The sequence below is a fragment of the Panthera tigris genome, chromosome A2 (genome assembly GCF_018350195.1).
Source record: "Panthera tigris isolate Pti1 chromosome A2, P.tigris_Pti1_mat1.1, whole genome shotgun sequence".
NCBI lineage: Eukaryota > Metazoa > Chordata > Mammalia > Carnivora > Felidae > Panthera > Panthera tigris.
Genome location: NC_056661.1, coordinates 133,847,177 through 133,863,887, shown reverse-complemented (window position 1 = coordinate 133,863,887; position 16,711 = coordinate 133,847,177). Strand labels below are relative to the sequence as shown.

The following is a 16,711-nucleotide window of genomic DNA, read 5'->3' as shown; positions in this document are numbered from 1 at the left end:
GGAGGGGCAGAGAGAGAGGGAGACACAGAATCTGAAACGGCTCCAGGCTCTGAGCTGTCAGCACAGAGCCCGACGCGGGGCTCGAACTCACGGACCGTGAGATCGTGACCTGGGCCAAAGTCGACGCTTAACCGACTGAGCCACCCAGGCGCCCCAAGGATATTCATCTTTCAGTATCAAAGGAAGTTGATTCCACTATTCTGAAAGAGAATTCTCCAAGAAGCAACTGGGTGGCTCACTAGGTTAAGCGACTCACTCTTGATTTCAGCGCAGGCCATGATATCATGGTGGTAGGTTTGAGCCACGATTTTGGCTTTGCACTGATAGGATGAAGCCTGCTTGGAATTCTCTCTGCCCCACCCCCACAGGCACTCACATGCTCTCTCTTTCTCTCTCTCTCTCTCTCAAAAATAAATAAACTTAAAAAAAAAAGAGAGAATTCTCCAAATCCTTTACCTAATAAAGGAAAGAATACCATCTTCTTCACTGACTAAAGCTAAGATTCATTTTGATAAACTCATAGAAAACTATCTCTTGCTTTCTACCCAGCACCACTCTCTCTTTGTGAATGTTGGCAGGTACTCATTTAGGATCAGAGCTATCTCAGATTGCAGACAGTTAAAGAAGTATTTCGTTAATGCTGGGATGCTGCCTGCCACAAACTGTTCCTCAGGTGCTGCAGGCAAGAGGGGAGTTGATGTCCTTTATATTGTGTAAAACATGCCTACACTCTGATCCTACAGACAGAAATCAGCGTCTCCACACACTCTTCAATTTGATAAAGAGGCCAGATGATAAGCAAAGCAAATAATACTGATGAGTTATGTGGCATCTGCACATCATCCTGGACTACTATGTGTAGAAGCCAAGCATCACCACAGTGATGGAAAGAGATTAGTCACAATATCCAGAAAGATGACTACCTGTGGCTCAATTCTATGAAGCAGCGGTGCCTTACCATCCTATGCTTCCTGGACTACAGAATATTGAAGTGTGCAATCTTATTTGATATCTACACTGCCGAAGAGGACCGAAAACCTTCTTCAGGAAGGAGAACAAAGCGGAAGGGCTAGCTGCACATAAACTCCATGTGTCCTCAGCAAAGCAGCTTTAAGAGTAAGCTGACAACAAATTTAAATTTTTGAAAAAGACTTGAGCAACAGGGGGAAGGAGATGAAAGTATAAAAAGCAGACAATGCAAGTGCATGGAAGCACATATACACACACACCACACAAATAGCTATCTGTTACCATTAAATTTAGAAGCAAACAGTACTGCACAGTAGCTGCATGGGAAAGATCTACACTAAAAATTATTTGTTGTTTATCTTAAACATTGAGGATAAATGTTCCTCAATGGATAATGTGCCTCCTTAATGAGGCATCTTATAGTTTACCTGAGAACCCTGCCAATATCCCCTTTAATTCCCATATGTTGGACATTATGCCACATAGTTATCTCTTCCCTGATCAAGTCAGGAGACATTAGAGTTAAGATTTCCCAAGTCTAGATGCCTGTTAAATTTGCTTGGAAAGCTTTTGAAAAAAATAGAGGATCTCATGTTCTATTCCAGATCTACTGAATCCATCTCTAGAGTACTGAGACCCGGAAGCCTGTATTTCACAAAATCTCCCCAGGTGATCCTGATGGGTGGCCAGTTATTATACCCACTGCCCTAGAAGGCATTGTATATGCAAAATTTACATATCCTCTTCTGAAAAAAGGAATCCAAGGAATCAAGTTTCGCCTGATTCTCAAGGAATGTGATACCAAAAAGGTTCACTGCCTTAGAGACTAATAGTAAAGTTAAAAAGAACTTATGGGCATTTTCCCATTTCAACTACAAAATTACTTGACACTGTTTCCTACAACTGTAAAAAATTTCCATGTCTTTTTGAGAGTTACGAGTAAAATGAGAATAGAAAACACTTTTTTGGGGGGGGCACCTGGGTGACTCAGTTGGTTAAGTGACTGACTGACTTCAGCTCAAGTCATGATCTCACAGTTCGTGGGTTCAAGCCCTGCGTCGGGCTCTGTGCTGGCAGCTCAGAGCCTGGAGCCTGCTTCAGATTCCGTGTCTCCCTCTCTCTCTGCCCCTACCCCACCCCTGTCAAAAATAAACATTAAAAAATTAAAAAAAAAAAAACAAAACACTTTTTTGAACTCTATCATATTTAAATAGTTTATGATGAAGTGATCATTATTGTAGGCTGTGTTATAGCCAACCTTTTTTTGAATATACTTAAAAGTGATAATTTGACAAGTTTTCCTCAAGAATTTTTTCCTGTATAGTATAACTATCATTTTGAGTGAGTCCCTATCAATCTAAAACTAGATCATCTACTGAGTTAAAAGCAATTTTTCTTTAAACACGTGTTTACCATTTATTTACAAAATGGGGTGCCTGGGTGGCTCAGTCAGTTAAGCGTCTGACTCTTGGTTTTGGCTCAGGTGATGATCTCACAGTTCATGAGTTCGAGCCCCATATCAGGCTCTGCGCAGACAGCATGGAGCCTGCTTGGGATTCTTTCTCCCTCTCTCTCTCTCTCAAAATAAATAAATAAACCTTAAAATAAAATAAAATAAAAATAAAATAAAATAAAATACTAAAAAACCCATGAGTCCAAAGTAGGCATTATCATTAACTGAAAAAGAAGTTATGTATAAACTATTACTTATCTTAAATTTTCAATTTCTTTATCTCCTCTGAATCATCTCCCTTAGTCCATGAACATTCCTAAATTTTTTCTATCTTAAAAAAAATAAAGTATTCCTAAATTAAAGAGTAGGAAAAAATGAAGTAGTAATGCCTATCCTTTCTCTTTTGTTTCATTATCATATTTTTTCAAAAATAGTTTATACTTATTGTTGCCACTTCTTACCTTTCTTTAGTTAACATTTATGGAGCATCTAATACAGTGACATTCAACCCCATGGCACATTCAAATCATCTGGGAAGCTTTTTTTTGTTTGTTTTACAAGGGTACAAAGGCTCGAGGCCTCACCTTAAGTGAAGCTTGTGCATCCAAGTTTGTTTATAAACTCTCCAATTGATTCTAATGTGCAGCTAGAGTTGAAAACCAATGATCTAATGTATGCCAGGCACTCTACTGGAATTACAAAGATTAGTAAAACACAAGGCCTGCTCTTGAAGAACAAAGGAATTACGAAAACCGGGTAAATCTATTTAAAAAATTGGTAAATGTTATAATAAAGGTATATACAAATTTCTAAGGGAGCATAGATAGGCCAGGATATAAAAGTCATGAGGGAAGTTTTTGGTCTGGTTACCGAAGGATTGTTTACAATGCAAGACATGAACGAAAGGCCATTTCTGGAAGAAGAAAAGCATATACACACCTTTTAGACTTGGGTAATCTGGCTTTTCTCTACCTGCTCCCTGCTGCAGGGCTCTAATAAAATTGCTCTCTTAAAGGCAACCAGTGGAAGGAAATAATAAAGATTAGAGCAGAAATAAATGATAGAGAAAACTAAAAAAAAAAAAAATCAATAGAACAGAGCAATGAAATCAAGAGCTGGTTCTTTGAAAAAATAAAATTGATAAACCTCTTGCCAAACTTATCAAAAAGAGAAAGGACCGAAATAAGTAAAATCACAAATGAGAGAGGAGAAATAACCAACATCACAGAAATACAAACACTTATATGAGATTATGCCAACAAACTGGACAGAAGAAATGGATGAATTCCTACAAACATACAAATTAACAAAACTGAAACAGGAAGAAATAGAAAACTTGAACAGACTGATAACCAACAACGAAATTGAATAAGTAATCAAAAACTCCTAACAAACAAAATTTCAGGACCAGATGGCTTCACAGGTGAATTCTACCAAACATTTAAAGAGTTTATACCTATTCTTCTCAAACTATTCTATATAAAATAGAAAATGATGGAAAACTTCCAAATTCTTTCCATGAGGCCAGCATTACCCTGATACCAAAACCAGATGAAGACACCACAAAGAAAGAGAGCTACAGACCAGTATCTCTGATGAACATAGATACTAGCAAAATACTAGCAAACCAAATCCAACAATGCATTAAAAAAAAATCATTCACCACAATCAAGTGGGATTTATTCCTGGGTTGCAAGGGTGGTTCAATATTCGCAAATCAATTAATGTGATATATCATATTAGAAGAAAGGATAAGAACCATATGATCATTTCAATAGCTACAGAAAAAGCATCTGACAAAGCACAACTTCCATTCATAATAAAAAACCTGAACAAGTAGGTTTAGATGAAACACACCTCAACATAATAAAGGCCATCTATGAAAAACCCCCAGCTAATATCATCCTCAAAGGGGACAAACTGACAGCCTTTCTTCTATGGTCATGAACAAGATAGGGATGTCCACTCTCACCACTTTCATTTAACATAGTACTGGAAGTCCTAGCCATCAGACAGAAAGAAATAGAAAGCATCCAAGTTGGTAAGGAAGAAGTAAAACTTTCACTAGTCACAAATGACATGATACACTCTATATAGAAAACCCAAAAGACTCCACCAAAAAACTGCCAGAACTGTTAAATGAATTCAGTAAAGTTTCAGGATACAAAATCAAAGTACAGAAATTTGTTGCATTTCTATATGCCAATAATGAAGCAGCAGAGAGAAAGCAAGGAATCAATCCCATTTACAACTGCACCCAAAACAATTAAGATACCTAGAAATAAACCTAACCAAAGAGGTGAAAGACCTGTACTCTGAAAACTATAAAACACTGATGACAGAAACTGGAAGAAATGAAAAGACATCCCATGCTCATGGATTGGAAGAATACTGTTAAAATGTCTATACTACCCAAAGCAATCTACACATTTAATGCAATCCCTATCAAAATACGAATAGCATTTTTCACAGAGCTAGAGCAAACAATCTTAAAATTTGTTTGGAGCCACAATTGACCCCAAATAGTCAAAGCAATCTTGGAAAAAAAAAAAAAATGCTGAAGACATCACAATTCTGGACTTCAAGTTATATTGCAAAACTGCAGTAATCAAAACAGTATGGTACTGGAACAAAAACAGACACACAGATCAAAAGGACAGAATAGAAAACTCACAAATGTTTTCTATTTTCTATTTGTGACCACAATTACAGTCAATTAATCTTTGACAAAGCAAGAAAGAGGGAAAAAGTCTCTTCGACAAATGGTGTTGGGAAAACTGGACAGCAACATGCAAAAGAATGAAACTGGACCACTTTCTTTTACCATACACGAAAATAAACTCAAAATGTATGAGAAACCTAAATATGAGACAGGAAACCATAAAAATCCTACAAGAAAACGTCAGCAGTAACTTCTTTGATATTGGTTGTAGCAACCTCTTTCTAGATAGGACTCCTGAGGAAAGGGAAACAAAAGCAAAAGATAAACTTTTGGGAATATACCAACATAAAAAGCCTCTACACAGTATAGGAAACAATCAAGAAAATTAAAAGGCAACCTACAAGGGGCACCTGGGTGGCTCAGTTGGTTAAATGGCCAACTCTTGACCTCAGCTCAGGTCTTGATCGCAGGGTTGTGAATTCAAGCCCCATACTGGGCTCTGCGCTGGGTATGAAGCCCACTTATTTATAAATAAATAAATAAATAAATAAATAAATAAATAAATAAATAAATAAATGGCAACCTATGAAATGGGAGATGATATTTACAAATAACATACCTGATAAAAGGCTAGTATCAAAATAAAGAACTTTTAAAACTCAACATCTCAAAAATGAATCCAAATTAAAAATGGTCAGAAGACATGAACAGACATTTTTCCAAAGAAGACATACAGACGGCCAACAGACGCATGAAAAGATGCTCAATATCATTCATCATTAGGGAAATGCAAATCAAAACTACAATGAGGTATCACCTCACACCCGTCAGAATGGCTAAAATCAAGAACACAAGAAATGACAGGTGTTGGCAAGGATGTGGAGAAAGAGGAACCTTCTGGCATTGTTGGTGGGAATGCAAACTGATACAGATGTGGCAAATACATAAATGGAATATTACCCAAGCATAAAAAAGAATGAAATACTGCCATTGCAAGGACATAGACAGAGCTAGAAACTATTATGCTAAGCAAAGTAGTTAGCCAGAGAAAGCCAAATATCACATGATTTCACTCATATGTGGAATTTAAGAAACAAAACAAATGAGCAAAGGGAAAGAGAGAGAGAGAGAGAGAGAGAGAGAGAGAGCGAGAAAGGGGCAAACCAAGAAACAGATTCTTAACTATAGAGAACTAACTCATGGTTACCAGAAGGGAGGTGGGCAGAGGGGATGGGTGAAATAGATGATGGGGATTAAGGAATGCATATGTTGTGATGAGCACTGGATGATGTATGGGAGTGTTGAACCACTACATTGTACACCTGAAACTACTATTACACTGTACGTTAACTAACTGGAATTTAAATAAAAACTTAAAAAAAAAAAGGCCACCAGTGATCTCTAGTCCACTGCTTAAATAGCCTTATCTGTGCTAGTTTTCCCCCTATAAAACAGGTATAACAACAAAATTACTCTGACAACTGAGAGATTAATGTAGTATAGATAGTGGCATACCATAGATAAAATGTTTCTCATCCCTTTATCTTAAATATAAAGGCTTTTCTCAAACCTATATTCCTTCTTAATCTCTGAAACGCTGTTATTGCTCCTTCTAGAAATTCTCTTCAAGTTCTGTGACATTAGCACCTACTCTGTACTACAACACAGATTTCTACTTCAAGGATCATCCCTCACCTTTTTGTTTCTCTCCTTCTTATATTTTCTAAATAAGTGTATATGCAAAAGTATATGCTCTCTGACCTCTCCTCTTTGCTATGTCTAAGCTTGTTCTTTTAACAGTTTCATTCCATCTTGTGGCCACAAAAGAGAAATTTCCAAATCTGTATAAAATATCTGGGACTGTTTTTTCTAAGTTCCATTTCTGTTTCCCTATCTTCTAGGCATGTTCAAACAGACATTCTGCTAGCATTTCAGTATAACCTGAGTCAAACTCACCATTACTCCTCCCAGCTGTCCATCCTCTTCCTGAGTTCCCTAGTTAATGGTGGTACCACTTCCTAGTTATCCAGATTTTAACGTTCAGTTATCCCTGATTCTCCCATTTCCACTACATTCACTCACCAAGTCCTGTTGATTCCAACTCTGAAATCTGTTAGCAATGTTTTTTTTCTTCATGGCTTGTGAAACTACTTTAAGTCACGTCTCAACACTTAACTCAAGTTCCCACTCTTCTTACTAGCTCCTATAGTATGTCTAGAGCCAAGGTGCTCAACCAGGGACAATTTTGTCCTATAGAGAACAATCTGATTATCATGCCAGGGGGAGGGGAGGGAGGTGTTATTGGCACCATGTGAGCCAAGGATGCTATTAAACATCTTACAGTGCATAGGACAGCCCTTGCAATGTTTTCTGACCCCCAAGTGTCAATAATGCTGAGGCTGAGAAAACCCTGTGCTATTCAGTAGCACAGTTCATCTTTGCATCTCTTAACTTGCAAAACACCTAATATAACTCATACTCTCTGTTCATTCCCAGTTTCCTATTTTTACTTCCTTTGTTGTGCACTGAAGCATGAGCCTGCACCCCAACTGATGTCTACCATCCTCCTAGGCAGAAGTAATTTTTCTGTCTTCTGAATTTCCATGAACTTATTACTTTTTGATGCTATACTATGTATACATCCATATATATATATATATATGTATATATATATGTGTGTGTGTGTGTGTATAATTTATCTTTGAATCTATAATATTTCATCTACCAAACAGGTGATCAAATCACCAAACTTCAGTGAGTCTGAAACTTAATACATGGTGTCATTACTGCTAGTCACAAATGCTACAATTCTCTTTTACTCCCCTGACCCTTCTGAAATTAGGTTTATAGATATAACTTGCTTTAGTTAACTAAAACCTGAGCAGTAGTGTAATGATCTCTAAGTGCATGTGTGGTGAGGGAGGGGCAACTTTAAAAATCAGGTGCCTGGGTGGCGCAGATGGTTAAGCATCCAACTCTTGATTTCAGCTCAGGTCATGATCTCACAGTCGTGAGATTGAGCCCCACACGGGCCTCTGCGCTGACAGCACAGAGTCTGCCTGGGATTCTCTCTCACCCTCTCTCTCTGCCCCCACCCCCTCTCACGCTCTTGCTATAAACTTAAAAAAAAAAAGTGTACAGCATGTTACTTTGATACATTTATATATTCTTAATGACTGCCATTGAAGCAATATTTATCATTACTATTTTATATTATACACACTTTATGTATTATTGTCTATATTCACTATACTGTATATCACATCTCTATGGCTTATTTACAACTCATTACAAGTTTGTACTCTTAAACACTATCAGTCTTATCCCCCCAACCGCCATCCCCTGGTAACCACCATTTTGCTCTGGTGGGCTCGACTTTTTTATATTTCACATTTTAAGGGATATCGTACAGTACTTGTCTTTCTTTGACTTATCTCACTTAGCATAATGTGCTCAAGGTCCTTCTATGTTGTCATAAATGGCAAGATATTATTCTGGCTCATGGCTGAATAATATTCCATTATATACACATACCACATCAAAAAGCCCAAGTTTACACTGAAATCCTCCAACAGCCTGAAACTCTACATGCCTTCACTGAGCAGGGCCCTTCTGCTGCTGATCCACATTAGACATATTAATTAGAATGTGTAAGGAGATGCCATATAAAGCTCCCTTCCCCAAGCCCCTCATGCCAAGATTTTGGGTTGTTAGTGGTCGCATTATATCTTTGCTTACTTTGATTCACAATCAATGTAAGAGGCATAATTTAATGTACCACTAAAAAAGAAAAACCGCTACTGATTAATATCATAAGCTGTTGATTGCACAATGGAACCTGATTCCAGAGATCTTTTTCTTTTTTCTTTCTTTTTTTTTTTTTTTTTTGAGAGAGAGAGAGAATCACACACCCAAGTGGAAGAGAGGGGCAAAGGAAGAGAGACAGGATCTTAAGTAGCCTGCACACTCAGCATGACACAGGGCTCAATCCCATGACTGCGAGATCACAACCTGAGCCGAAATCAAGAGTTTGAATGCTCAACCAACTGAGGCACCCAGGCATATTTAAAATATGGAAAATTATGAGTACTGGAATCAATGAAGTATGGTATATTTGGTAAATGAATAAACGTGGAGGCAGTTTTCAAAAATTATTTCCATTCACAGTCAATACAAACATTATGAGCTAAAATGTGTAAGGAAAAGTTCTCAGACATTAGGTTCAAAGTGAAATGCTTAAATGCTGTAAGAGAAAGAATGTAAAGAGAATACATCTAACCTTCAAAACAAAATTTGTGAAATTCTCCTTTTTTGACAACTATAGATGGTTTTATGGAACCCCTAGTTTTTTTTCTGACATGCACAAATCTTTTGCAGTAAGTTACTGCTTCAGGCAATCAGGCTTTTAGGTCAGAGCACAGAACGACAGGTCAAGTTTTCCAGTCATGCTTTTCAACTTTAAACATTACTTTGCACTCTCTGCTCTGTTTTTACATCCTATGTTTTTACACTAAGACACAACGTTCTATGTATCTAACTATCCTTATTTTATGTAGAAATGGCTCCCAAAAGCACTGAAAAAAGTACTACCAACTTGTTTTAATGTGCAAAGTCTAAAAAACTCCACTAATGGGGCGCCTGGGTGGCTCAGTCAGTTAAACGTCTGACTTCAGCTCAGGTCACGATCTCGCGGTCTGTGAGTTTGAGCCCCGCGTCGGGCTCTGGGCTGATGGCTCAGAGCCTGGAGCCTGCTTCGGATTCTGTGTCTCCCTCTCTCTCTGCCCCTCCCCCGTTCATGCTCTGTCTCTGTCTCAAAAATAAATAAACGTTAAAAAAAAATTAAAAAAAAAAAACTCCATTAATGATACAGCAGCTATAAAGTTTCTGCTTGCTACAGGAAGTTTTACATTCTGTTCATCCAATGACAGAATCATTCGTCTACAGAATGAAATTAGGAATGAATATTTTCTACATTAATAGCTTACTGGTTTAGTTTACTTTCTGGTTAATAAGAACACTGTAAATTTTACATTAATTATGATTGCAACTTACATTGCTTTCAAATACAAACAAAACTTAAAAAAAAATTTTTTTTAATGTTTACTTATTATTGAGAGACAGAGAGACACAGAGCATGAGCAGGGGAGGGGCCGAGAGATGGAGAGACACAGAATCTGAAGCAGGCTCCAGGCTCCAAGCTGTCAGCACATAGCCCGACGCGCGGCTCGAACCCACAAACTGTGAGATCATAACCTGGGCCAAAGTTGGACGTTTAACCGACTGAGCCACCCAGGGGCCCCCTAACAAAACTTCTGAAACCAAATTATGATTATATAGTGAGGGAGAACTATATAAACTACTTATAAAGAATATTTAGCATGTGTGAATGATTTAAACCATAGCCAATATGGAGCTGTACCTGTACCTTGAGCACCAAGAATTTCATTTGATTATCTAAATCTTTAAAATCTATAGCATTATTTAGAAATGAAAAATTCATGTACCCTAAATTTTCCCTCAAAAACTTGACTTTATATGTTACTTCTACTTTTCATAAAACTGTTTTAACTTTGTGAATTCACAATTCCTTTTTCATTCACTCATTGAACCCTTCTACTCACCACATGCAGCATAATGACAGATGCTAAGAATATTATTTCTGTACTTAGGAATTCCAGAACAAGAGGAAAAAGACAGTTAAGCACATAACTGTTATGCAAAATTGTATTTAATACTAATGATACAGAGTTCAGAAGAGTTATTAAACCAGTCATGTGATCTGAGATAAATCTTGAGGAATGAGTAAGATTTTCATCTTTCAAAAAAAGAAAAAAAAAGGACAGATCAGGGAGCAGTACCAACACTCAAAGTGGATAAGAAGTCATCTGCAGATAAAAATAACTATAATGTATTGTGTGTTTACTACATGCCAGGTACCATTTACACTTATCCTCACATTTTAGAGGAAACTGAGGCTGAGAGGCTAAATAATTTACCCAAGGTGCTAGACATGGACTAGCATGTAGGTCTCTGAATTCACAGTATGATTAAATAACAGTACACATATTGGAGTCAGACCTATTTAGGTTAGAATGGAACACAAGGCCATGAATATGATTTTTAAGAGTTGAGCTTCCTAGTAAAGGCAATGGAGGATTCAGCAACTAAAAGTTTGGGAATATATAAACATATTAAAACATGGCTTGGATACAAGAAGCTGGAGGCATTAGTCTAGAAAGTTTACAATAAAAGCCTAGCAGTGGCAAATACAACAGAAGGTAAAGACCAGCTATGACATTCTTCTAACCCTACTTTTCTTCCCCTGCCTTTATTTATTTCCTTAACTGTGTAGTCTCAGAGCAGCTACAATCAATTTGCATTCCGTTCATACAGTAAAATTTTATTACTAAACAAGAGTAGTTAATAACATAAGTAACAACAGTTAATAGTCTGGTCAACTGAGAAGTAATAAACTAAATATTAATATCAATGAATTACCTTTTTAAGCATAAGAAACATTTTGATGATAGAAGTGACAAGATTCGGAAACAGATTGTAAGGTACAGAGCTCAAGGAGACAAAAGTTAAAGCTGAAGTTAAAAACCTGGATGACCAGAATAATGGGAAAAGAGGAGAAAAATGAGTAAGAGGAGATAGATTTCTGCCCCACTTTGTGTAGGGGGAAAGGGGAGGGGACTTCATGTATTTACTTGTAGGAAGGTTCCATTTAAACACATCTTATTAACTATCTCCTGTAAAAAGGACCAACAATAAAAATGTGCGACCAGTGCTCAGAAGAGAAGTTAGGGCCGAGCTATATACTCAAGACACATTTACAAAGATATAAAAGTTGCAACTATGGAAGTGGACCGCTAATCACTGGGGAAAGGTGAGAGGGATTATGCAGGGTGGAGGAAGGGGGGGGAGGGGAGCCGGATCCTTTCCAACAAATAACTGTCTTCCTTCTGGAGCTTAGGAGTGACTTCCCACTGTACAGAGGGGTGTGAAGCGAATAATTCTCCTGCTTTGAGCCTTATACCATAATTTCATATAATTTCAAATTCACAAAAATGCTTTGCTGTACAATGCAGCTGACCCCAGAAGTGGAAAACATGAATTATTTTTGGCCTAGAGTTTCTAAACTATGAAAAAAGATCAGTCAGATACACTACAACAAATGAAACTTTAAAGAACTTCACTGCGCTTCTTCAGATAATTTTATTCCCTATTAACCCAGGGGCCAAAGGTGAAAGATTATTAAATTTCACAGTGGTATCCTCACAAAGCAATTGTACATGATTTTAAAAAGCAAAGATGTTATTCTAGATTAATTTCTAAAATGCTTCCTATCAGATATGAAACTATACCAGTAGCGTAAAATTTTTAAACGTGTTAAACAGTAATAAACTTTGCTCTAAAATGATCAAACACAACTTAAATTTAGAACCCAACATTATTTAATGTTTGGTATTTACAATTTTTATTACAAACAAAAAGAACTATGTTTGTTTTTTCAACATTAGCCATCAACAAATTAAACACAAAAATAAACCCAGAAGAGGGTCCTATCATCATTTACTAAGGAAACATAATGCCACAAGAGCATCAACTTTGGTTTCAGACAAACAGGTTTAAATACCACCTCTGTCACTTTTTACTTAGGTGTCCTTGGGAGAATTACTTAAAGCTTCTGACCGTATCTGTAAAATGGTATTACATGAAATGGTAACAATAAAACCTACCTCAAACTTACAACAAATTAATGAATCTAGCGTCTAACTGAGCCATGCATATACAAAGTATGAGTATTATGTAAGTTAATAGCTTGCCTTCTTCAGATCTGCAATCAATAATGGAAATTCCAACAACCTAAAAATTTTAAAAGCTTATTTTTGAAAATTACAAACAAGGTGGCAGAAAAAGTAACACGATTTAAATATTAGTTTAAAAATGCCACCTTTTAAAATTCTACTTCTGATTCTATACCCAGCTGTCCTACTCCCAAAAGATTAAAAAAACATTTAGATAACTGAAATGACAAAAGTGTTAGAATTTCACTTAACTAGTTACTTGAATTTAACCCAGAAGTTTGGTCAGCTGTCTTCTTAATCACTAAATATATCAATGAAATCTATATGAAAATATCTTCAGAATAATCTTACAAAACTCGAAATAAAAACAAAAACACCAAATTCCTTCAAATTAGAATTTTCATTCATTTACTCTTAAACCATTGTGTTGCAGCCTGGAGAATAAGACACCCTACCCCTCCGCCTTTATGGAGCTTAGTGCCCTGAGAATGCCCAGATAATGAGGAACCTTGTCATCTCATTTTGAAAAAACTTTGCTATTTTAGGCCTTTACAACACATGACAGGACTGTATTAACTCCCACACTGAATACTCAATCCTCAGCCAGATTCTAGCCACTTGAACTACTCATCAGTACTTAAGAACGGTAGAATAAAAACATGAGAATTCCTTTAAAAACTTTTCAGCACTTTAAATATGCGTGTGCCCGGTTGCATAAATTTTCAGATGACAACTCCTGGTTATTTATCAATGTAACACATGTGAATATGGCACAGCAACTTTTATGTATACAGGGATCTGCTTGGTTCTCCCCATCTTGTCCTTTTATTATCACTTTCACCGAAGAGCACAAGAGAAAGAAAAAGACTTCCGAAATTGAAGATGAGGCCGACTTCTGCATATTCACATCGGGAAGGAGACAGAACATTACATTTCGGTGCAAGTTTATATTACAGGATATAAAAACACTTGGGGCAGGGAGTTCCAACTGAAAACATCCTTAGGCTTACATGAGGATTTCTTAAACATCATGAGGTGTGTGTGTTTCATACACCGCGGTTCTGCTTCGGGAAGTTAAAAAAAAAAAAAAAAAAGAACACTGAAATTAAGAGTGGACACTTGGAAAACTGTATTCACAGGTTATGTCAGTCACTTCTGAGTTTGAGAAACGTCCAAGTCCTTCCCAGAAAAATACTCAAAATTAGTAGGCCCCCCCCCCTCTTCACCAGGGAATGCGCCTTCACAGTAGCCAAAGGAAACGGCGAACAAGAGAGACTATTTCAATGATCAGATTTCTTATTTTAAATGCCTGAGAATTTAAATCGTTCATCTGGTTCCAATGTTGTCATAGCATCTAAGGTAAAGCAAAAGGAGCTGCACAATCTCCCCTCTTCAGAAGTCCTAGCAGGACGGTGGAGCGCCACCAAATCGCCCCCCAGAGGGGCTAGTGCCAACCGGGGCAGAAAACAACCATGGGGAGGGGGTCTTTTTGTGAACCACTCCGCTGCCTTTCAGGGAACACGGAAGCTGCAAGCCTAATGCTAAAGCCGAAAAAAGAAAAGGGGGGAAAAAAAGGAGAGGGGGAGGGAGACTTCCACGGGGAAAGGAAAAAAAGCGTAGAGAACCAGAAAAGGAAGCATTTTGTTTCTGGGAGGAGGGAGTAGAAGGGAGAAGCGAAGGTCTTCCTAAGCGATTTTTTTTTCCTTTACCCCTCACCCGGGCTACAGTCTTCGGCCAGGCCATCGGGCAGAGCACCGCCCTTGGGCCGCTCCCAGGCCGGGACACGGACCCGTCTGCAGTCCCCAGACCCCGCGCAGGGCCCCGCGACAGAGGAGGAACGAGAGGGTTCCCAGCGGCCGCCGCCCTCTGCGCCCCCCGCGCCCCCCGCCTCCGCGCCAGGCGCCGCCGCCCGGCTCCTACTTCCTATTTTCGGAGCACACACCCTACAAGGAGCGGAGCGGAGCGAGCAGGCCTGCCAGAGACCTGCCCCCGCGCGGGGCCTCGGGTGACTGACAGGGGCAGGCACTAGGGTGCAGCGAGGAGAGGAGGAGGAAGGGCAGCCGAGGGCACAAACCAATGCCCTTCCCCGGCGGCCAGAATCCGGGCTGACACGCCAGGGTTCTACTGACTCCCCGATGACGGACTCCACCACCTCCGCGGCACTTACCTTCTCCTCATCAGACAACTGCTCCTCCAGATCCGCCATTTTCCTTCTGGCGACAAACCGCGGCGGCGGCGGCGGCGGCAGCGGCCACCTGACTTCCCCCTTTCCGTGCGGTCCTCCGCGCCGCGCGCCTCCGCCAAGGGAGGGGCCCGCAGCCCAGGTCGCCGCGCACGCGCCCCGGAGCCCCGCCTCTCTCCAGCCGGCCCGCGGGGGGTCTGCACGAGGCTGTGCGCGTGCGCAGGAGGCTGGAAGGCCTGGGAGGGAGGAGGAGTCGCCTACCGCCGCCCGCTGCAGACTTGTCAGCATCATGAGTATAGGATCCTTTCTCCACTAGTGACCATATGGACCCAGTCTGCGACGAGTACATTCTGAGCCCTTGATTGTGTTCCCATCAAGCCCTCAACTGTGCTAGCTCAAATGTGATAAAGTGTACGAATAGAAGCTTTTTAAACAATCTTTTTTAAAAATTACCAGAAAAATACTGTTTTTATGGAAATATGTACACATAACCCAGCCCATAATTAGAACATTGTTCTTGATATATCCATGTATTCATTTAAGAAATATTTATTGGTTCTTTATTGTGTGACGGGTACTATGTTAGTCCCTGGGAATATACAACATTAAATAAAATCCGGAGAAACCCCTGTTTTCAAGAGGCTCAGTGTCTTATTCCTTAAACATTGAGCAGTTAGGGAAAGCACTGTACTATTGCAGGGGAATACAAAGTTATGTTAGACATAGATCCTACTCTTTTGAATTTAATTGCTAGATTAAATACAGAGAACCCAGTAAAATTTGAATTTCAGATAAACAATAAATATATATTTTAAGCATAAGTATGTCCCATGAAGCATTTGAGCTATATTAAAAAAGTATTCATTGTTTTCAAATTGTATTTGGAATCTATTACTTTTATTTGAAAAATCTGGGAACCTCACTTGTGACCACTTCAAGTTTAGCAAGACAGTGGAGTTATAGTAAAAGCTGTATATATGAATTGGCTCGGAATTTTGTTAAAATGCAGTTACTGATTCAGTAGGTCCATTGGGGCTGGAGACTCTGCATTTCCAACAAGCTCCCAGGTGATGCCAATGCTGCTGGTTTGGAGACCACACTTGTTAGCAAGGTTTTAGAATATAGACAGGAGTTAGGACTTTAATCATTCTGTTGTACACCTAAAACTAAATCAATGTTATATTTCAATTATCTCTCGGTTTTAAAAATACTTTTTAAAATTTCATTCAGTAGAAAATGAGAAGTTGTTGACAACTGTTGAACAGTGACGTGGCGTCAGAAACATATCTAGCAAGATGAATCTGACAACTGCAAGGTGTAAATAACACATCTGAAAGTACCTTAACAAGTTCAAATCATGACACATACATAAAATACTGTTATTAAGTAATTTACTGCGTGTTCGTAGATGCAAATCATTGTTTCTTGTGGATGGAAAACAAACAAAAACCGTGCTACTGAAAAGCTCATAGTCCATTCAGAGAGAACAGGAAGGGGATGCTTGCTGACACATGCAGGAAAAAGCAGGTGTGCTGTTGAGGATAAATGGTGCAGAGAAGACATGATAGAGAAAAAAAACTGCACCGTTTGGCCGGGGACCTCACTGGATGTAAATAAATAGCATGTTCACTCTT

At 38.7% G+C, this 16,711-nt stretch overlaps 1 protein-coding gene across 2 annotated transcripts in view; it reads right to left on the bottom strand.

Moving 5' to 3' along the window:
- CAPZA2 (capping actin protein of muscle Z-line subunit alpha 2) overlaps positions 1–15,372 on the bottom strand; it is a 69,439-nt gene extending 54,067 nt beyond the window's left edge. For both annotated transcript variants that reach the window (XR_006212147.1, XM_042970518.1), the window contains exon 1: positions 15,063–15,372. Coding sequence is in view for 1 of the 2 variants with exons in the window: in XM_042970518.1 (XP_042826452.1) it covers positions 15,063–15,368 (306 nt within the window). In the remaining variant the exon portion in view is untranslated. The remainder of the gene's footprint in view (positions 1–15,062) is intronic.
- Positions 15,373–16,711: the final 1,339 nt, after the last annotated feature.